Source organism: Neophocaena asiaeorientalis, unplaced genomic scaffold (genome assembly GCF_003031525.2).
Source record: "Neophocaena asiaeorientalis asiaeorientalis breed wild unplaced genomic scaffold, Neophocaena_asiaeorientalis_V1.1 scaffold223, whole genome shotgun sequence".
NCBI lineage: Eukaryota > Metazoa > Chordata > Mammalia > Artiodactyla > Phocoenidae > Neophocaena > Neophocaena asiaeorientalis.
Window position 1 is genome coordinate 934,567 of NW_020175045.1, and position 21,848 is coordinate 956,414.

The 21,848-nt window shown below is 57.7% G+C and overlaps 1 protein-coding gene across 1 annotated transcript in view; it reads right to left on the bottom strand.

Moving 5' to 3' along the window:
- Nucleotides 1-21,848, bottom strand: part of SDK1 (sidekick cell adhesion molecule 1) — a 536,415-nt gene that overhangs the window by 35,559 nt on the left and 479,008 nt on the right. Inside the window, exons 38-41 of the mRNA XM_024763505.1 lie at nt 21,341-21,478; nt 14,214-14,375; nt 13,523-13,648; nt 2,738-2,902 (exon numbers count right to left, since the gene is read on the bottom strand). Of these exons, the coding sequence (XP_024619273.1) occupies nt 2,738-2,902; nt 13,523-13,648; nt 14,214-14,375; nt 21,341-21,478 (591 nt within the window). The remainder of the gene's footprint in view (nt 1-2,737; nt 2,903-13,522; nt 13,649-14,213; nt 14,376-21,340; nt 21,479-21,848) is intronic.

The window sequence follows — 21,848 nt, forward strand, 5'->3', positions numbered from 1 at the left end:
GTCTGGGTTAAAGGGAGGGAGGAACAAAAGCGCCTGGGTTTGCTCGTCTCTCCCAGTGCCGGGGCTTCCCTCCCAGACAGCCCCCAAGTCCCCCGGCCACCTCCATCCCCGCTGCCACCCCCCGGGGCCACCACCACCGCTGCCCGGGCCACCGGAACCACTGCTCAACTATGTCGCTTCTTCCCGTTGTGCTCAAACCCTCGACATCACAGAGAGCGTTCTCAGGTGGGAAGTCGGCCCCTCCTAAAAGGCCTCAGTGCTGCCCCTACTGGCCTCGGGGTGCGGTCAGTCTAAGCCTGGGAACCCCGTGACCCGAGCCCTGCCCATGCCGAGCACTGGACCCTTCCACACCTGCCCGCGAACCTCTGCTTGCACCCTCCGGCTGGGTGGGCCTGCCTGACTACCTGTCAGCCTCCTCCGCTGCATCCGGGCCCCCAGCCCCGGAGGCTGGGCTGTGTTTTATTTATTTCGATCCTCCCGCAAAACTGAGCCGAACAACGGGCCCCCCTTAGATAACGTTTTCCCAGAACGAACAGAAAAGGTTTCACTTGAAAGCTGCTTTGAAGAAGGATCGTCTTCCTCATGTTTTATTCTGTTTAGCATTTATTCTGTTTACCCATTTACGAGAAAAATGGGAATTGCTTCTCGGTAGGTGTCGGATGGCCCTGGGGTCCCACTCGCGCCTTCCACGAGCTTCCCTGTTTCAGGGCATCGGACGTGAGGGACGGAACAGGAAGCCCATTACAGGTGGAGCCCAAGGTCTGGCTCCCAGGAGCAGAAACCCCCAGAAAAGACCTCTCCCTTATGCTAAATACCTCACTGGATGGATGCGAAGTGTGTGCACCCTGGGAACGAGGGGGACGTCTGCTCTGGATCACGTAACGGCACAGGGAGGCTTGACAGGTGACAGCACTTTAAATCCAAAATACATGAGCCGGATTTCGGGCTGTACGTTAAGTCTTCCATCTAATAAGGCCAACACGTCCAAGCCGACCTCTGGGCAGTGGCGCAGAGCAGGCCTGGGCAGAAAGGCCTGGATTGGGCTACAGGACTCCGGCCCCGGATCGGGCTCCCCAAGCCCGGTCTGCACAGCGGGGCCTGAGGGGTGCTGGCAGGGGACGGCCTGCTGGCTTCTCGAAACCATGAGATGAGCGGACTGCCGACCAGCTGGAAGCCGAGGCCAGCGTGGGGATGCGATGGATTTCAGAGGAACGGTCCAGCCACGGTGCCCCGTGACCTCAAGGGCCAGATCCGCGTGCTTATGTAGGAACTAGCCTTTGCCACCGGCTACGCGTGTGCGGAACTGAAAGCTCTGTGCATTTGGAATTGCTTTCTAATGATTTCTTGCTCGTGGACCAAGGGAGGCATATCTTGAATTGCTGAACTGGGGTGATGGGTGCTGGGGGTTCCTTATTCTATTCTCTCTACTTCGGGGTGTGTTTACAATTTTCTTAATAAAGATGAAGGAAGCGAGTTAAATTTGACTTTTCTACATACTGTTCGTTAAACACGCGAGTGGTGCCCGGGTCCTTCCTGCGGCCCCTCTCACTGAGCGCCCCTGGGATTCATGCTGCTCCTAGACCAGGGGCCTGAGCGCCCAAGACGCTACCCTTCCCCCAGACTCACGACCAGGAAAGGATGAAGGATGCTTTCAATCTGAACAAGTGCAGTCAGCGGCTTGAACAAATGCGACTGCAGGGAAGGGAAACAGATTTGTCTTGACTGGAAGGAAGGCTCTTGTGGCTTCTGGCCTGGACTTGGCCTGCTCCCTTGTCCAGATGACCTCCAGTGGCCAGCCCTCACTCAACCCCTCTACAGCCCGGCTCGCAATCCTGGCTGCATGGAAGGACCGCTGCGGAGCTAGACAATCATCAAGCCCAGACCTGTGCCCCGGGCGATGCAGTTGCTGTCCAGGGTGGGGCCCTGCGTGGCTGTTTTCTAAGCATTCCCGAGGGGTGACCCTAAGGTGCAGGCGGGGTGGAGACCCGCTTGTCACGCGTACCTGGGACCAGCCTCACCTGCCCTCCCCTCCCCACCCGCTGGTCCTCACTGGGCTCCTCACCCGCTACTTCCTCTGCCTCGTCCCAGGCTCTCCTTCCCTGCAGCCGCCCCCCTGCACCCTTCAAGACCCAGACCCGGGCTCCCTCCTCCGAGAAGCCCTTCCTGATTTTCGGACAGTCACTTTGACCCCCAGCTGCCACACCCCTTGCCACGTCACTGGTGAGGACAGAGTCTGTCGCCGCTGACACTCGAGCTCTGGGAAAGGGAGCCTGGCCTCCCCGTGTGCTCTGCTCCACCCAGAGCAGGGCGGGGGGTGGGCACCTCCCACTTCAGGCGCAGGGCTCACTGGGGCCCCCGTCGGACACGACCGCGTGTCAAGGTCTAACACATCCCCCGGTGGCCGCTGGGGGCGATCTTTGCTTTTCAAAACCGGCCCGTGGCTCCACAGTGAGGTCGCGTCCCCTCATGGAGGGTCTTGGGCTCCACTCTGCCTGGGAAGCCTCCTCCCCGCGGGGACCCTGCCTGGCTGGAGCTGGTGGCTCCGGTGCTCAGGGAGAGAGAATTCAGAACGGCTGGAGCACAGCGTGGTCGGGAGTGCGGAGTGAGCGGGGCCCGCGCCGTCCTCCCAGCTCCTTGGGAGGCGCGCGCCGGTCCTCCTTCCGTCACCGTGGCTCCAGGTCACCCTCCCTGCCCCCGAAGGAGGGGCATCGCCCCGGGGTTCCTGCAGGGCTCCTACCTGACACGGCAGCAGGGGGGCTGCTGGGCTCCCCGTAGCCCACCTGGTTCACAGCCATCACCCGGAACTCGTAGGTCACTCCTTGCCTGAGCTTGTCCAGGCTGGCGGTGTAGGATGTGGCGCCCCGAGGAATGTCCTTCACAAACATGTCCCACAGGCCTTCATCTGCAGGGCAGCGAGAGCAGAGGTCAGGGCGCCTGCGCGTGGATGCCCACCCTGCCCTCAGCTCCCAGCTCCCTCCCCTGCGGACGGATGTGAGCCGGAGGCCGGGTGAGCTGCGGGGGCCGGGGGCACAGGCAGGAGAGGGGCCTCCCCCCGGTGACCAGACTCTGCTAAGGATGCAAGCTGGGCGGAAGCATTTCCCCCAGTGCTCCCCGGGCCTCTGGTTTCTGACCGGATCTCACCTTTGGTGTAGGGTTCCGGCTGCCTACCGACCACCTCCTGCCACGTGTCCCTAAGCCCACCTTCCAGACTCACCGAGGACACCCGCTGGCCCAGTGGCGCCTGCGCGCACCGGCCACTGACCTGAGTTCTCAGTCCCACTGCTTTCTAACTGGAAACGACAATCCCGCCGGCGGGTCAAGGAGAAAACTTTGAACGACGCCTCTTGTGCCGGCCAGCTTGCCAGCCTCGCGGTGACGCTGCCGCGCTGTCCCCACCGCCTGGGGTGGTCGCTGCAGTGTGCTCGGCACAACTTTCCATAATCGATAACGGGTCGTGTGCTCTCGTGGGGTGAGGGCGCCGAGTGGCAGCTGGCATGGGGGTGCACGTGCTCTGGGACAACCCTGCCGGGGCCTAGTTCCCTCACCCGGGGACCCTGCCTTAACCTGCCAAACCGAACTCCCGAAGTGCCGCCCTTGAGTCTGAGCATCCTTTGGAAGCGCTGCAGCATCAAACCTGCCCTAAGACCAGTAGTTATTTAAGCTATGCCCAGGTGCTACCGAATACAGGTATACATTTAAAAAAATATACTGCATTTTGAACAGACACCGACACATCTATGTCCATAGAGCATTATTCACAGTAGACAGAAGGTGGAGGCAACGCAGATGTCCATCAACACAGGAATGGATAAAGAAAAGGTGGTCCGTCCATACAATGAAATATGATTCAACCTTAAAAAGGAAGGAAACTCTGATACCTGCTACAACATGGGTGAACCCAAGGACAGGATGCTCAGTAAGTCAGAAACAAAACGGATAAATACCATATGATTCCACTTACAGGAGGTCCCTAGAGCAAATTCATAGAGACAGAAAGTAGCAGGGTGGGTGCTAGGGGCTGGTAAGAGGTGGAAATGGGGAGCTAGTGTTTAATGGGTATAGAGTAGACAGAGATTCAGTCTGGGAAGATGGACAAGTTCTGGAGGTGGATGGTGGTGATGGTTGCGCAACAACGTGGATATACTTAATGCTACTGAACTGTACACCTACAAATGGTTAAAATGGTAAGTTTTATGTTATGTATTTTACCACAATAAAAATACATATTGGATTTCTTTAAGCCCTGACGTGTAGGAAAACATTTATAAAATTGAAACTGAAGCCAGAAAATCAGGTGCAGGGAAAAAGGAAGAAGCTAGACAGCCTTGGTGTGAAGCCTGCCTCACCGCACATTAGCTGTGTGACCTCAGGGAGAGTCCTTAACCTCTCTGTGCCTCGTCTGTAAAACGGTGACAACAAAGGGCACCTACGTCACAGGTGTGTCGCAAGGGTTAAACAAGTTAATATTGATAAAGTGCTTGGTAAGCAGTGCACTCCGTGAGTGTTTGCAAAATAAAATATAAATCCAATCTCTAAGGAGGTCTTTCGGTAAAAAGTGGGCTCAGGGCCCAAAATGTTCATTTGAAATAGTGATCCTTCATGAATTATAAATTCTTCTATAGGCACAGGTTTGCGATCTTTTACAAACAGCAGGAGATCTGGAGAGGAATCTCCATGCACACTTGAATATGCGTACATACGTGCAGACAGCTTTACGGGGGCGGGGGGTTATCTGGAAACCAACCTTACCACACACCTTGGAACACCAGGTATGTTTGAGAGGATCACAGTAAACAGAAAGAGACAGCTAGTGTGTAAGTTGTATTTGCATAGGGTTTAGAGTTTGCACCGGTTCAGCCCTTGTGGTCACAGGTTAATGAAGGAATGGATGTGAATGAGACCTGAAAGGCATAAATCTCCGTACAGGCAAAAAGGGGGTACGACGATTAGCTATTGCTAAATCTTCACACTTATAGTAGTTTCTCACCAAGCTACCCATTACCATTAATAATGTCCAAATGGCAAGTCATGGCTTAAGCCTTTCTTTCCTTCTAAAAATATTAAGGTTTACACTCGTGACTGTCATATGTGACTTATTTCTGGTTTGGCAAGAATGATCGGGGAATAATAGGCACGGAGGGTACGTTTTCTCTGCACGTGCCACTCCCTCTGCCTGAAGTCCCCGGCGTGGTGGCGGGCATCCTTCCCCTCTGCCCCCTCTCACGCATCCACGCATTCGATCCACAAATACTTAATGCTCCCCCTCTTCCGTCAGGCCCCGTTCCAGCCAACAGGGGATCAGATGAGATTTCTGTTCTCAGTGGGCTGTTTATAAGTCTATGGGGGAGGGGGGTGATGGAGGAAAATCAACAAGCTCATTGCACCCTTTCAGACTCATCTTTCTGAGGCCAGCCTTGACCCTCTCCTACACCCCTTCTGCCAATGGGCCTCCAGAACACTTCTTCACATCTACCTGTCTGTTTGCACCACTGGGCTCTTGAATTTTTCAAGAGTTCAATAAATCTCAGTTGACCTGATTCATCTCCCCTTCCTTACTCCTTCCCTTCCCTCATGCATCCTTCCATCTATCCATCCATCATCCCTCCATCCCTCCATCTGTCCTCCCATCCATTCATCTTTGTGCCCCCACAGCCTTTCACAGGGCCTGGCACTGGCAAGCTTTCAGTAAACAGTAACCACCACCATTTTATTTAGCACTTACTATGAGCAGTTCACCGTGCCAAGGGCTTTAAGCATTGAATCAACTGTGCGGTATTTTCCCTCTAAAAAGACAGATCATTTTATGCTGTGAAAGAGACTGAAGAAAAAATACAGACTCTTGGAAACTGGATACTGCTTAAAGCCGTTGAAATTAAGGGACTTACGAGTGCGAAAGGCATTCCCAGACCATCTGCAGCAGGCCCGAACACTGCTGCAGTGGGTTCTCTGGATGGCTTCTACACTACTGTTTCTGTAATGCTTTCCTGCTACTGAAGAAGAAGAATTACTTCCCCTGCCTCTACCGTCACCTAAAGTCCACATTTTATTTTAAGCGCTCTGTCACAGCTCCAGGAATTATGTGCATTTTTCATAAAAACATTTAAAAATGTTGATACAGAATCTCAACACACGATTTACTTCACTCCGAAAAGCGCTGCGAGGGGAGGAGTCATACCAAGAGAATTTCCTTCTGAAGGAAGTTCGCACTTTTATTCTGCTTAATTCTGCCTTTCCAAAATTACCATACGCGGCATTTCGGGCTGCACTTGTGATTCCCCGGGCCGTTCATCCACACTAATATTCACACCGCGATCACGGCAGGCAGGAAACCCTGGCGGCTGCCGGAGCACCCGCTCTGTCTCCCCACTGTGCATTGCTTTCCTCGCTTGTATTATGTTGTTAAATATCTCAATAAATCAATGATGGAGAAAAGTATGTCTACAAATTAGGGGGGAAAATAACATTACAGAACTATTAAGCATAATGAGATTTGTGCAAGTGATTTTCCACGCACCAGGATAATCCCCGGGCCTGGACTTACATTCTCAATCAATACTTGAGGGGAGTGCGGGCGCTTGTGTTTTTCTGGGGATGCGTTCAGCCGGCTGTCAGACTCCAGGCGAGGTCACCCTGCCGGGTGCTCAGCAGACCCCAGCCTGCTTTCCCTCCCCACTGGGGGCGCTCCTACCCCTACATCACCCCCGTGCGGGGAACTCGTGATTGGCCCGAGGAGAGCAGTCGCTCGTGTTTCCCAAAGCCACATCCCTGGATGGCCGATGCCAGAGGTCTGAGGACCAGCCCTGCGGGCGGTGCCAGGACTTCGACCTTCCTGGGAGTCATGTCGACCTTCAGGCCAGGGCCTCTTGATGTCTGTGGCGGGGTGTCCGTGGCATCTGGCTGGGCTCGGTTCCCCTTCTTGGACTCCCAGCACCTTCTCGGCCTCTCCTTACTGTGACACTGCTGGGAAAACGCCACCTCGAGGTATGAAGGTGGGGGAACCGTGGAGAAACACACGTGGCAGAATGCTGCTCGATAAGCCGCACTCCGGTCACACACCTCCACCCCTGCCGGGCTCGGAAGGAAAGCTGCGTGAGGGTCCACACACGCACATGCGTCCCACTGGCTGCTTTTCCTTTGAAGATATAAGCTCTCGGTCCTGGCTGCCCTGTGGCAGTATTTGTTTACTAAAAAAGGAGAACGGCTAACACTGAATTTCCTCGAGGAGAGCAAGCACCTCCAGTCCACACGGGTCACTGCCCCGACCGCACTTGTTTCTCGCGCTTGGCGCAAGGCAGCTTCTCTCCTGCGGGGCCAGCAACTTGTCGCCCAGGCCCATCTGCTCCCGGCCATGCCCTCGTAACTGGGGAGCAGGGACAGCGCCCTCCCAAATCCCAGGGTCCACGCGCCACTTACCCTGCCGACGCCCAGAAGCGTGTGTCTATGGCAGGTTTCAAGGCAGACGCCAAGAAAGACGTTTGACCTCGTGGACAACCCAGCAGGGTCTCCACGCTGAGTGAAACTGTCATTCACAGCCCAAGGGTTCTGGTTCCACTAAACTCATAACCAGCGCCATGACGTCGGCTTGCAGCTCCGAGCCCGGGAGCTGCTTATGTCTTAAACGCTGCCATTTCTCTTGGTGTAACTGGGCTGGGTCGGAAATTGAGCTGAAACAGGTGGGGCTTACACCCGAGGCTAAATACATCTGATGATAAAATAATTGTATGTTATCCGATCCTTGTTGAAGGCAGGACACCAATGAGATGAACGCAAAGGATGGCCTGGGACCAGGACCCAGCCCAGAGAGAAACGGCTGCAGAGCCTGACAGGCTGTCAACTCGGGGCTGGGGGGGTGGGGGGTCATACAGGAGAGAAGAAGTGAACACAGGCCAGTGACAGAGTCAGAACTGCAGCTGCAGCCCTTGGGCTGAGGCGCTGACTTGGCAACTTCCATGGATTTAAACCTTCTGAAAAGCACTGATTGTTTTTCTTTGTTCAGTTGAAAAGTCCCGCAGGCAAAGATCAGAAGCGGACAGAGCAAGTGGGGAGGGGCCTGGGGGGCCCCCAGGAGGACCGCAAGTGGGCAGGGAGGGGCCCACGGGGACAGGGGCCCTGCTCCATGTAACCCCCTCTCCTCTCTGGGCTAAATAGATTACACGTGAAAAAAGCAACACAATGTCTGCCCTGCGTTGGGTACATCCTAAATACCTATTTCACGGCTGCTGTGGAGAGGAAAATAAGTTCCTTCAGTGCCATTCTGGTCTATTGTGTAAATATGTAAATTAGGATTCCTGATCTATACAGTAAAATGCCTCGGGACAATTTGTGTAAATAAATCATCTGCCCACTGCATAGTTTCCACTGCCTTCCTGGGAGCTTAGCAACACCAACTGGGAGGAAACCTTCACCCAACCGGAGAAATGAACCTTCGGCAAGGCCGCGTCCACACTCACTGACTGCCCTTCTCCAGGAGTGACGGGGGTGTGTGTCCTAGTCCGATGTGAATTTCACCAGCTGCCGTTCAATTGGGTGTTTTCACGTTAGGGCACCTGCAGAATTTGCAGGGGTTCAAGTGAAGATGCACAAGGCTGCAGGGCCACCTGCCCGGGCCGCTGGAGCCTGCTGGCCACCGTCCCCGCGCCAGCCAAGCGGACGAGCTCCATGCCTTCCAAGGGCAAGATGCAGATGAGGCCTGGTGGGGAGATGGCAGGCAGCCTGGGGCCCCCAGGGCCACCCAACAAAGGGGCTCAGTCTTTCCAGACGCCCGCGGTGACGGGAACCCGGGCGGCCCCCTATTAAAAACTACCCCTCCCAGGGCCCAACACCACTACCAAGCTCCCTTCAGACACCGCTGCCCTGCCCGGAGAGGGTGTCGCCAAAGAGCCTCGGGGAGAGAGCGAGACGATGCAGCGTTTACTGGTCTGTGTAATGAGGCCTGTAATAGATGACAGCTGAGATCCGAAGCCCAAGGTACTGGCAGGGTGTTTAAATATTGACAATCCGTAAATGCATTTCATCTGACTCCAAGCAGGCCTCCGTTAAGGGGGGAGGGCGGGGGGGGGCGAGGGCGTCTCTCTCAACTTTCAGCGGCTGGACGGTGAGGCCGGCGGGCTGCTCTGGCCCAGTCGAAATCGCTGGCAACCTGCTCTCCAATGTTGAGAAAGTGAAGCGGAACCCTCGGGGCTCGCTGGAAACGACAGCGTCCTCCGGGTCAGCTTCCTGGCATGTCTTGGTCCCCGTGGGTCAGCTTCCACCTTCTGGTGGTGACCCGGGGAGTCAGACCGCCAGCTGCCGGCAGAAGGCTCGTGTCTGGGCGAGGCCCTCGGGTGTGGGGCGCCACCCCATTAGTGCTGCACCACCTTCCAGACTCCCTGAAGCTGCACTTGCGACCACCAAGCACCCCGTTTCCTTCATCGCAGCAGGTGGATGAGCGGCGCAGCACGAGGGGAAGTGAACCAGCTCCCCAGGGAGCCTGAGAACGCACCCTCCAACCCCGGGGCGGCCCGAGTGCTCACTAGGGCTAGGATTCCCGCGCGCCTGCGTCTGGCTGGTTCCCCGCAGGCCGATCGCTGACATGGAGGTGCTCGTTTCAGAGGGACGGTGCACCTGACGGGCCAGGGTGAGGAGACCATCCGTGGAGATTAAAAAAAAAAAAATTGAAGCTCAGCTTTTTCTTTTGAGATAATTGTGGATTCCCACGCAGCTGTGGGAAATAGCACAGGCATCCCAGGTGCCCTTTATCCAGTGTTCCAACCCCCCCGTTCCCCCGCAAGGGTGTCATGTTGGGAAACTACGGTACAGCGCGACCGGGAAACTGATGCTGACACAGTCCCGACGGGACCCTTCGCTGCAATGCTTGCACCTGGACACGTCTCTCCTCGAGAAACAAAAACCAAAGAAACGGTATGAGACTAAAGATAACTACGTGCTTGCCCAGTGGGGACAAATTCTGGACCCCAAAGATACAGAGACCCCAAAACCCGACTGCCGCTTTTGAAGAGACTGGAGCAAAAACAAGGTACTAAGCACGCCCCCTGCACATTACATCACCTAAGAGGTGGGCAAAACACCTGAGTCTCCCCTCCGGCCCGACTCCTGGACACACCCCTACCCTCACCCCATGTAAGGAACAAGCTCGCTCCCCCCTGCCCCGCCCCCGTCAGGGAGTGAAGCAAGGGAAGCTGCTGCTTGCTCTCGAACGCCCCTGCTGCAGCAGGGGCCCCAGTAAAGCCTTGCCTGAATTCCCCAGCTGGCCTCTGATCAATTTCTATTGAGGAAGGAGGCCGAGGACCCTGGTCGGTAACACCGATCCACAGCGTTTCCATCGCCTCAAGGGTGCCTCGTGTGGCCCTTTTACAGCCACGTGTCCACTGGGATCCTTAACTCAAACTCCTGGACACACCCCTACCCTCACCCCATGTAAAGAACAAGCTCGCTCCCCCCCGCCCCGCCCCCGTCAGGGAGTGAAGCAAGGGAAGCTGCTGCTTGCTCTCGAACGCCCCTGCTGCAGCAGGGGCCCCAGTAAAGCCTTGCCTGAATTCCCCAGCTGGCCTCTGATCAATTTCTATTGAGGAAGGAGGCCGAGGACCCTGGTCGGTAACACCGATCCACAGCGTTTCCATCGCCTCAAGGGTGCCTCGTGTGGCCCTTTTACAGCCACGTGTCCACTGGGATCCTTAACTCTTGTCGGGGAGACAAGCTTTCAGGTAGAAGGAAACGACTCGGCGGGAGTCTTGGGTGCGTGTCCTCTAGAGCAAGGCTTCCTAACCTTTTCTTGGTGCCGTGGACCCTCTGCCAACCTGCTGACTCTGAAGGACCCCATCTCAGAATGGTTTTCATGCATAAAATAAAACTGAAAAGGAAACCAGTTACATTGGTGGTGCTCACAAATGCCTGGCAGTAACCGCAAGTTCACAGTCATGTCCGTCTCCTGGTTACGCGGAAGGTCTGGATCACGTGGGTTTTCTCGGCACCCTTGTTAAGCTACGTGGTCTTTGGAAGATGTGGTAGAGAGACAGGCATTGAGGTGACACCCTCATCCCAGGGAACTCAGAAGTCTTCGCTTCTTCATGAACGCTTTCGATAAGAAGGTCTAGCAGGGTCTGCAGACGACCGTAATGTCAACGCCGTGGTGAGAATGAACGATCTCGGGAAATCTCTGCACACCTGGCATGTGATGTGAACGTAGCTGTGATTTCTACCGCTGGTGGTTTCACAGGTACTGCAATTACTTACGTGGCTTCTCACCTACGGTTATGGGTTGAACTGGGTCCCCTCATCATTCATACCTCCAAGGCCTAATCCTTAGTATATCAGAATGCGACCTTATTTGGAAACAGGGTCTCTGCAGACGTAATTAGTTAAGATGAGGTCACGACGGTGGGCCCTAACCCAGTATGACTGGGGTTCTTCTAAAAGGGGGAAGTTTGGACACAGGAACGCAGGGAGGAGGCCACGTGAAGAGGAAGGTAGGGGTCTGGCTGACGCTTCTGCTACAAGCCAAGGACCCCCAAAGGCTGTTAGTGACACATCAGAAGTCAGGGGACAGGCCTGGACCAGATCCTCCCCGATGGCCCCCAGAGGGAACGCACCGTGCCGACACCTTGATCTGGGGTTCCAGCCTCCAGATCTGAGAGAGAACACGTTTCTATTATCTAAGCCACCCAGTGTTTGGTACTCGGTTACAGGAGCCGAGCAAACTAACACGTGTTTATAAGTGAAGGAAAGCTAAGTTTCAGTTAGAGGGCTAGTGAAGATAAACACGTATTTTTTCCCGTCGAAGCTGATGGAGCCCCTCGGTGGGCCTGAGCAGGGCAACCTTTGCAACAAACGCTCTCCTTGCATTTGGGGAGCAAGCAGCCTGCCTCCTGAAGCCAGTGCAGCCTCCACTGCCTCAGTCTGGGCACAGACCTCACAGGGCCTTTCAGCCACGGCATGTGGTTCTTTTTTGTTTTTTTTTTTTTTTGCGGTACACGGGCCTCTTGCTGCCGTGGCCTCTCCTGTTGCGGAGCGCAGGCTCCGGACGCGCAGGCTCAGCGGCCGTGCCTCACGGGCCCAGCCGCTCCGCGGCACGTGGGATCTTCCCGGACCGGGGCACGAACCCGCGTCCCCTGCATCGGCAGGCGGACCCTCGACCACCGCGCCCCCAGGGAAGCCCGCGGCACTTGTTGATCTCCGCAAGTGCCCCGGGTCAGATGTCGCCAGCAGAGAGCTGGCTGGCTCTTCTGGGTCCACTGCTTTCAGAGGTACGGGGGGAACAAGTGACCACAGAGGCCTCTGGCGAGTCCAGCCCCGTCACGGATTTGGGACCCTCCATTTCCAGAAAAGGCCAGATGCCCTGCTTATCAGAAACTGTCGGGATCCCCCCAGGCCCGGGGGCTGAACGTGGGCATTCTTGAGCCAAAGAAGTATTCACATCGCCTTTACGTAGAAACTGTTTTGGTTTTATGTACTAGGTTTCTCCTCAGAAGTTTCTAGAAGGCACTTCTAACCAGTAATCTTTCAAAAGCCATTTGGTGGGGAGGAGGGGCGCCTGTGGCGTCTGCAACTTTGGGGATCTTCCCTCTTGGTCTAATAGCTTCTTTAAACATTACACTGAAGTGCTCGCGGCGCTGTGGTCCATCTGGAGGCGGGGCCTGGAGATTCGCTTTCCCAGTGCGTCCCCGGCACGCCGTGTATTTTCACACTCGGACGTTCACGCTGAGCCGTACGGCCGTCTGAAGGTCGCGGTGAACGTGCCCGGGGCTCCTGCGAGGGTGATACCCCCCCAGCTCCAGCTGTAACATCCGACTCAAACCATCCTTCACTTTCCAGTGATGTCCGCCCTTAGGTATTACTTGAACAGAGAGAAGGCGGAAGCCCTCTTAGGGTGGATGGGGTCGGGGCGGATCTCAACCTCGCTCCCAGCGGGTGACGTGTGGGTTTCACTACTGACAGGAAGGTTCATGACGATCCGAAATGAGCAGGACACTCGCCACTGAGACCTCGAGCGGAGCCTCTGAAAACACTCGCGGGTCTCACCGCTAAGCTGAGAACGTCATTAAGTGACCCTAAGTTCTCATGCACGTGTATCTGAGTGACAATCACCCTCCCCCTAAGCCTGGGTAACGTGGCCAGGACACCATGGGCCTGATGCCTGTGAGGCTGCTAGCGCAGCTGTGGTTATGAGAGCGGGGCGGTGGGGGCTTCCCCAGTGGTCCAGTGGGTAGGGCTCCGCGCTCCCAATGGGGTTCCATCCCTGGCCAGGGAACTAGATCCCGCAGGCCGCAACGAAGAGTCCGCAGGCCACAACGAAGATCCCGTGTGCCGCATCGGAGACCCGGAGCAGCCAAAATAAATAAATAAATAATAAATATTTAAAAACAACAACGGGGGGTGGGGGAGTGAGAGGGCACCTCTCATTTCAAGTCAATGCCCTCTGTCTCCACGTCATCAAGGAGATGCTGGGCCGGGGAGGCCCCAAGCTCTGACACATCCCCTCTTTTACAGATGCAGAGACACCGTTTCGGGGTTTCGCGCGCCCCACCTGAGGGCCTGGCCTCAATGACGTAGCCCGTGGTGGGCGTCCTGCCCGCGCGGCCCTCCGTCCACTGCAGGGTGAGCTCAGAGGCGGATCTGGTGACCGAGACGTCTCGAGGGGAGCCCGGGGAACCTGTGGACAGAGGAGAAAAGAGCGGGTGGGCTTTGGCCTGGGACTCCTGGGCCTGCAGAGGGACCAGCTCTGCTGCTAGGTCTTCAGGCGGGGCTCACCCCGGGTCAGTCCCGGTCCCTCATCTTGAAAGTCAGGGTGGGGCTGACACTGGCCTCACAGGTCCATCAGAGCATCAAGAGAGCTGAGGCGTGGAGGTGCCCTCTCGATCCACTGCCCATTCCTCCAAAAGCACTTAAACAGAGGCCAAGGGCATTTGTGCAGTGGAAACCACGAGGCTCCTCTTCATGCCAGGAAAACTTCAAATTTTTCTTACGTATCTTATTTCAAAAATTGAATGCACTTCTTTTCGCTTTTTTTCCAGAAAACAAATACAAACTGGACACACTCAACACCTAAGAACTTGTTCGCCCACACTGAATGCGTCCGCCTGCAGACGTTCAGTTAACACACGCCTTGGAAGGCGGGGCCAAAAGAGTCCTGAGCTGATGCCAGCTCTGAGCGTCCAGCACGGCTCGTCGGGAGTGCAGACCAAGCCCTGACCGGACGAAGGAGGCCCGATACTCACCCTCGGCCGGCCCGGCCGTGACGCTGGCCCGCAGCTCGGGCCCGTAGGCGATGGTCCGTGCTTGCACTCGGAAGAAGTAGGTCACCCCCTTGGTGAGGTCGCGCACCTTCAGCCAGCGCTGCCAGTTCCCCTTCACGTCCACCGTCACCACCTTGCTCACCCCTAGAGCCGCAGGGAAGGGCAAGAGGGGCCCTGAGCACCGTCTCTTCAGCTCTAATAACCAGGAGGCCGCGAGGTTTGCTGAGGAAGCGTTTCTTACCACTGGGACTGTAAATGGTGGTAATGGCCGATTTTCAGCACACATAAGTGCCATTAGAGTCTAAGCTTGGTAAGTGGGTGCTGACACGGGGAAGAACCACCCTCACAGCACACGGGAGGAGGCCCCGGCTCACTGGCCACGCTGGGGTGGGGGAGAGAACCCCGGCGACAGGCACCAAGGTGGGGGCAGGCCCCTGACGTCTGGAGGGTCCCTCCCCACATGGCTCGGAGCTGCACAAAGCCCTGTGTCACGTCAGAGGCGACCTCGGGCTTCCCAACTTAGTCGGGGGACAGAATGTGGAGGAGGAAGATGGAGGAAGGCTCTGCATGGGCTGCAGGCGGCCCCCCCACGGGGCCCACTCTGCCGCCTAAAGGCTTTGGCAACGCGTGACAACTTCATCCACAGACCCTGAAACATGACGAACCTGTCACCACAGAGAGTGGTGGTGACGCAGCTCTACAGACCTGTGCCAGCACAGAGACGCTTCCCTCACACCGAGCAGATGTGATGCTGGGTGTACTAGGTTTAATTAGAAAATAGAGGTTGGACACTTTGGCAGGGGGATACAAACTGAAAAGTACACAAACGCAGCATTTTCCAGAAGGGAAAATAGGGTTCTTTGGTAAAACAAGTCTGAAAATGAAGCATTCAAACAAAAAAGCTACATAAGCTCTAGACTGCGGGACTTCTCAGAGCCTTCAACACACCGACGTCTGTCGGGCACCTCTTGGAGGAGGGTGTCAGGCTGGGGCAATTCCAGGACTTGTGAGTCAGCAGAGGTCGTGCGGAAGAGCCGCGCCGGGTGCCTGCTGTCCTGGGTCCGGCGTCTGCGCCACCGTGTCCCGTACACAGAGAACGGCCGTGCTTCCCAAGACCAAGGGGCCACCTGCCCTCGCTGCGACCGGCCGGTGTTATCTGCACCTTGAATCCTAGGGTGGCCTTGACCTCAGAAGAGCCCAACAACGTGCGTCCTCGCTACAAAGTGGGTCCAGCTTTCAGAGTCATCAAAGCAGATTCCTCTGATCCTACAGGCCTCTAGAAGCCCTTCTAGTGGGCTTACCGTCTTCATGTTGCGCCTTTTATGAAACATTTGTTCAGTGACCTGATTCTCTTCCAAGTTGTTTCGGAGCAATTTGGGCCGCTCTTGCGTGATTGGAGCTTTTCGGTAGAGAAGCAGGGCCATTTCTGCACAGAGAGGCCGCCCCTCAGCTGCATCGCTCCAGAACGGGGTTTCAGGGATGAGTCCGCACCCATGGTTGACCGTCACCAGTGAACACACGCGGGATCCTGCCAGATAGTTTTCCTGGAGAGCAGCCCCTTCTTTTGTTAAAAAATGCCCTCCTTCTCCTCAGAGCAAAACCAACCCCGTGCACAGATCTTGTGAACTCTGTCCCGCCAAGAGGTGGAGCTAGTCCGCTTCCCTCCCCCTCCCCCATCCCAACCACGTCAGTGTCTTATTTATTCAGTCAACTTTAAAACCACCCTGTACTCCAAACCTCAGGATGCAGTTGCCTGAAATACTTCCATTTCAAACGCGTAAGAAAACAAAAATAGCTCTTCTATGGAATCAGATTCCCAAGAACACGGCTCAGTGTTCCGAGGGCCTGGGGGCTCCCCATGCAGCCAGGCCTACTTTCCTGGTGGAGGGACCCGGGGTCCACAGCACTGCAGTACCACATCGACGCCCCTGTTCCCGGGGCCTGGGCTGCAGGCTGCCCGACCAGGGTCTGCAGGTGTCCCTCCAGACACTGCCCGGGCCTGGGGGAGGGGGCATGAAGAAGGGTCACCCCAGGGGGAGGTCACTGCTTTACAACTGCTTTCTTACTGTCTTTACCACAGACTTGTGCATGTGTATATCAACGTAAATATCATATCCTCGGTGATCTTCACAAGGGAAGCGGCGTTACCACAGAGAGTTAATATAAAGATGCTCGAGCTTCTCCCTACGTTTGCAGCCATATCTCTGGGAGCTGCTCGGGTCCTCTGAGGCATATGAGAGTACTGAAATGGTCCGGAGTCCCGCTTCCCACTTTCATGGTTCCCTGCCTAAATCCCAGATCCAACCGCGAAGGGGGTGAGGGCCAGGCTTCTCCAGGAGACGCCCTCCAAGAGGCCTGCGCACCCATCAGATCAGCCAGCCGCCCTGAGGGGAGGAGACATAGAATCGGGGCACTGGGGGCCGCTGGGGAGGGATGGGCCCAGGTGTGGGGACGCAGGGCAGCCAGGGCCGGACCAGGGCCCGAGGTGCCGGGCAGCCTGCCCTCAGCGGGTCCGGGAAGCTGTGTGGTGCTTTCACAGCCACGGCCTGGCGTTCAGCCTCTCTGTTCTCACCCACGACTCTGTCCACGGTGTCGGGCCTGCTCAGCTAGGCAACGGTGCGGTCTTAGGTGAGAACGCCCCAAAGAGCCCTGGCAGAGAGGCGCCCAGGGCGAGCGCCGCTGCTCCATGATCGGCCGAGGGCGGGTTCCCTCTGAAACTCGCAGGGTCGGCCCGCGGGACGGGGAGTGCGGACGCCCCGGGATCTGGAGCCTGTCCCAGGCCTGTTACTTCTTCCCCGTGTGACGCCGGACGATGCACTGGACCTCTGCAGGCCTCCGTTTCCCGTCGGTCCTGAGTGGGCAGTGCCCACCTCACAGCAGTGTCAGGAGGGCCGGATCCCAGACCCTGCGGTGACTGTTCGAAAGCACGTCGAACTCCGGGCGCTGCGATCCACCTGGGTCCCCGGCTGCAGCTCTCCCACTCCACGGTGGCCACGCTGCCCCAGCACCCAGGGCTGATGGCGGCCACCGTGGAGCTCAGCTCGCCATCCTGCTGGTCAGGCCTTGGGAGGCGTCTGGCGTGGCCGATCGCGGCCGGGCTCCTGCGTGCAGCTGTGGCTGGTCCTCACGTGCCCGGCAGGTGGCTGGCTGTCCGCCAAGGCAAGAGGACGGAGAGGTCACGTCCCCGGCATCTCCCCGAGGGCCGGCTCAGGCGTGTCCACGAAAGGACAGGGTGCCTCCCGCGTGCAAACGCTCTCCACCCCTCCGCCCGCCCCACGACGGCTACTGCCCCAGTGGCCACTGCGAGTCACGCGGCCGAGTCTGGAGGAACGCAATGGGCTTGATCTGGGGCCTTCCTGTGCTCGACCCATGACACCCCCCAGCAGGACCGCCACCGGCAGCCACTGCCCACGCCCCACGTGACGGCCTCCTTACGGCCCCACTGCGGCCGGGCCGTGCTCCTCTCTGGCTGCCAGCCATGGCTGCTGGAAGGGCCCAGGACTAGTGTACATCTGGCTAAGTCAGGGGTTCTGGCAGAGGCTGTGGTCCAGACGGGCTCCTGGTGGGATCCTGGGACGTGATGCCGGGTTGGCGGTGAGTGGGGCACTTCGGGAAGGTCATAGGGTCACCAGGGCGGCACCAGGGCAGTGGGTCGGTGAGCTCTGCTCCTGGGGAAGGGGTGTTTGCTGGTTGCCACGGAGGCCGGGGGAGGCTCGAGGCCTGTGGCCAGCCTCACCCCAGCGGGAGCAAGGCTTGAGCTGTCAGGGGGCAGGGTGGCCTGCGGTTGGCGGCCCGGCTTAGTGCCGGCCTGGTGCTAGAGGCAGCCCTGCGACGCCTCAGGCGGGACTGGACGCTTCCTGTCACCGTCACCGTCACATGGGGTAGCCCCAGCCCTGGACCGGCCACTCGACAGGCAAGCAGGCGTCAGTGGGTCTGGGACGTGCACAGCCAGAGCCTGGCGTCTGGACAGTTTGCTGCTGAGGGCGCAGGAGCCGGGGTGGCGGCTGAGTGAGCGCAGGGCTGAGCCCCCATCCCTGCTCCGATGGCAGGGCTGGCACACTGGCCGGAGACCCAGGCTGAGAGCAGCGGGCCTCCCCACAGACAAGGGACGCTGCTGCGGACGGCGGGCGTCTCGCTACTTGTGAAACGAGGCGAAGACTGCTGTGACCGAAGCGACTCCACCTGTTGTCACTCCAGGGAACGGCAAGCCCCACCCGCGGCTGGGAAGCAAGACGATTTCCTGACAAACTCCGGACGTTCCCCATCACGTGACAGATAAGACCTCGGCTCTTGAACCTGCCCGCCTGGGTTCGAATCCCTCCTCTCCCCCCGTTCCCCCATGGTAGGCCGTGGACAACGTCTTAAGGTCCTGAAGCCCGACTGCTTTTTTTTTTGTGTGTGTGGTACACGGGCCTCTCACTGCCGTGGCCTCTCCCGTTGCGGAGCACAGGCTCCGGACGCGCAGGCTCAGCGGCCACGGCTCACGGGCCCAGCCGCTCCGTGGCATGTGGGATCTTCCCGGACCGGGGCACGAACCCACGTCCCATGCATCGGCAGGCGGACCCCCAACCACTGCACCACCAGGGCAGCCCAGCCCGCCCGCTTTGTCTGTGGCGTGAGGACACATGCGGTGCACCCTGCAGGGCTGTGCTGAGAATGAGGAGAGAACGCACGAGAGCGGTGGGTGCGGCCTGCTGTGTAGCCAGTGCCGGAGGGGCAGCGCCTACCGGTCGGCGCGCTCGGTGGGGTCGCGTTGACGGGGGCACCGGGAGAACCCTGTGAGCTGCTCGTGGTGAACCTGAGTGTCCACACAACGTGAAACAAATGAGCGGCCCCGAGGACACCGGGAACCGGAGCTGCTGCTGCGCCCCCGGCGATGAGGCGGGGGCGGGGGGCGGGCGTGGGGAAGCTCTGCAGCAATTCTAGTGCCTGACCGTGCAGAGGAGGGTAACGGGGGGCACAGCCAGGCCCCGCTGCAGAATCCGGCCGGCGGTGGCCTCGCCGGGAGGCCAAGGAGACAGCTGTGGGCCGTGGGGTTTCTGGAAAGACTGTGCAAACCCACCCACACAGATGGTCTGCTCAGCTGTCAGTCACTTGCCGGAGGAAGCGTGGGAAACCTCACTCACGGTCTGGGGTGAGGACGGAGGCGGAGGCCAGTCAGGCACCGTTCTTGGCAACCCTTTCTCATCTGAATGGCACCAGTGGGTTAATATCCTTGAAAAGGTGTTTGGGACCTGGGTTCGTGGAATCTGTGCGCGTGCATGCATGTGCAGGGAACGCCGGTGAGCAAAACGGAAGCCTCCAGCAATTCTTGGCCCTCCCTCCCTACCTAACGGGCGGGAATGTGGCCCGTCTCCTTCCGGACCTTGACCCAAGCCACGCCCAGGCCACCTGTCCCCAGACAGGCGCTGGGTCCTGGAAAGATACAGCAGAGCGCGCTGAATCAGTGCGGGTCCCCAGCCTCTTGGCTGTTCTACAAACCGTTTCCACACGTCGCCTCTACTGTTATTTACCTAAGTTCACGTGAGAGACAGGAAGGACCCTCTGTCACCTCTACTGCTATTTACCTAAGTTCATCGATTTTCTGAGATGCGCTTTTTCCCCCTCGCATTTTTACATCTCTGATTTGGGATGCAGCTTGGAACTGATGCTTCAAGAGGACTGGGCTGTGGTTTAGTGGAAGCATTTTTTCTTTCTCAGCGCTTCATAAAATAACAATGAACCTCCCAGGCCATGGCGGTGTAGACTCGATGAAATAAAATCTAGGGCTTAACGTTTCTTCTTCGAATCCACTCCCTGTATTACTTGAATGTGCTTGTTTTAAAAGGAAACTTTTATCACGGCTTTAAATGGAGAGCCAATATCATTTGATGTGTTGGTGATATCTTTTCCTCCCAGACATTAAATAATCCATAATTTCTACAGTCTGTCTGTGTCTATGACCAGGGCCTCACCTCCCTTCTCTGCACCACAGTGCCGGGCACACAGTGGGGACAGAGAAGAATGCCCGCTTGGCCCTCAGTGTGAGCTCTGGGAGTGGGGCAGCGGGCAGAGATGAGTGGATAAGAGATCAAATCAACACAGAGCTGGCGGCACCAACTACAGCAGGGGCGCAGGGACAGAGCCATGCCGTCACGGCCCAGCTCCTTCCCGCCCACCCTGTCCACCCCTGCACCTGTCGTCTCCTCTCCCGTCCATTATCCCCGCCCGGAGCCCCCTGCCAGCCCCCCTGGTGGCGCTGGGGGTTGATTCAGCCGGGGATCCCGGTCTCCTGTAACTCAGACCCGGTGCCTCTGGCTCCACCTCGGCCCCATGTCACTGGCCCTGCGGCCGCCCGGACGACTGACATTGCCCCCTCCCTGCAGGCCCCGCGTGACCGAGCCACTGTGGGCCAGTCTCGCCTCGGACGCTGGGCGCCTGGGCCCTTCCTGTCTCTCAGCGCCTGTCCCCGCTCCACGCCCGAGGCTCTCACACAGTCCCACTCTCCTCGTGGCACTGATCACTATCAGACTTGTGTGTGTGTGTGTGTGTGTGTTTGTGTGTTGCTCTTTCCTCCTTGGAGCGCAGCTCACTGCACTCAGGAAAGCAAGGATCTCGATGAACAGGTCAGCTCAGATCCCAGCTTCCCTGGATCCACAGACTCCAGCATCTAGAACGGCACCTGGCACACAGCAGGCGCTTAAAAAAGACTTGCTGAGCGGAGTTCCCTGGCAGTCTAGTGGTTAGTGCGTGGCACTTTCACTGCGGTGGGCCGGGTTCAGTCCCCGGTGGGGAAACATCCCGCAAGGTGCGGGCCCAAAACCCCCACCCCCGACACAAAAAACAAACAAAAACCTCGCTGAGTAAACAGAAGAATGAGGGCAGCCCCGGAGGAGCACCGAAGGGAAGCGTCCGGGCCCAGCTGCCCACGTGGCTCCAGCTTGCGGCACCCAGGGTGGGACGAGCGCTGAGATGGCAGACGCAGCAGGAGAGGCTTGGGTAATAAGGAGGCCGGGTCAGGGGCCCTGCGGAGGGGCCGTGTGGAGCCCCGGACGCTCTCAGTCGGTTCACCCGCCCCTCCCAGAGCCGTGCCATGTGGACGGTAGGTGTCACGCAGCCGGGAGGCTTACCTTGGACAGGTGCTAAGGGCTCGTACACCACTCGGTAGCCCTGCAGGACGCCATTGGCTGCCGTGGGCTCCCCCCACGAAACATTCAGCGTGGTGGAGGTTACTTCCGAGAATGCCAGAAAGCTGGGGGTCCCGGGAGCTGGAGGACAGGACAGAGAGGAAGTCACCAAAGCCCCGTTACGTCGTCTACATACGTGTCTATGCCTCCGTGTGGAATAGGGATCTTATTAGATGGTAACTCCAACTTAGTGAAGTCTCAATGCCGTGGATGAAAAGGAGATTTATTGGTCATCTCCGAACTTCCCAGGGTCAAAATCAGAAACTCAGAGCCTCCCGAGAAGAGCAGAGAAAACGGCAGTGTTTAAACACAAAGGAGCCTGAGAGGTGAAATGACAAAGGCATAAACACGAATAATGGAAACAGAAAATGAGGTGCAGACAGCGCCATCTTCTAGCACCTGCTGGAGGTTTCCACGGGCTCCAGTTCTGCTCCTCCGCGGGGGTGGGGGG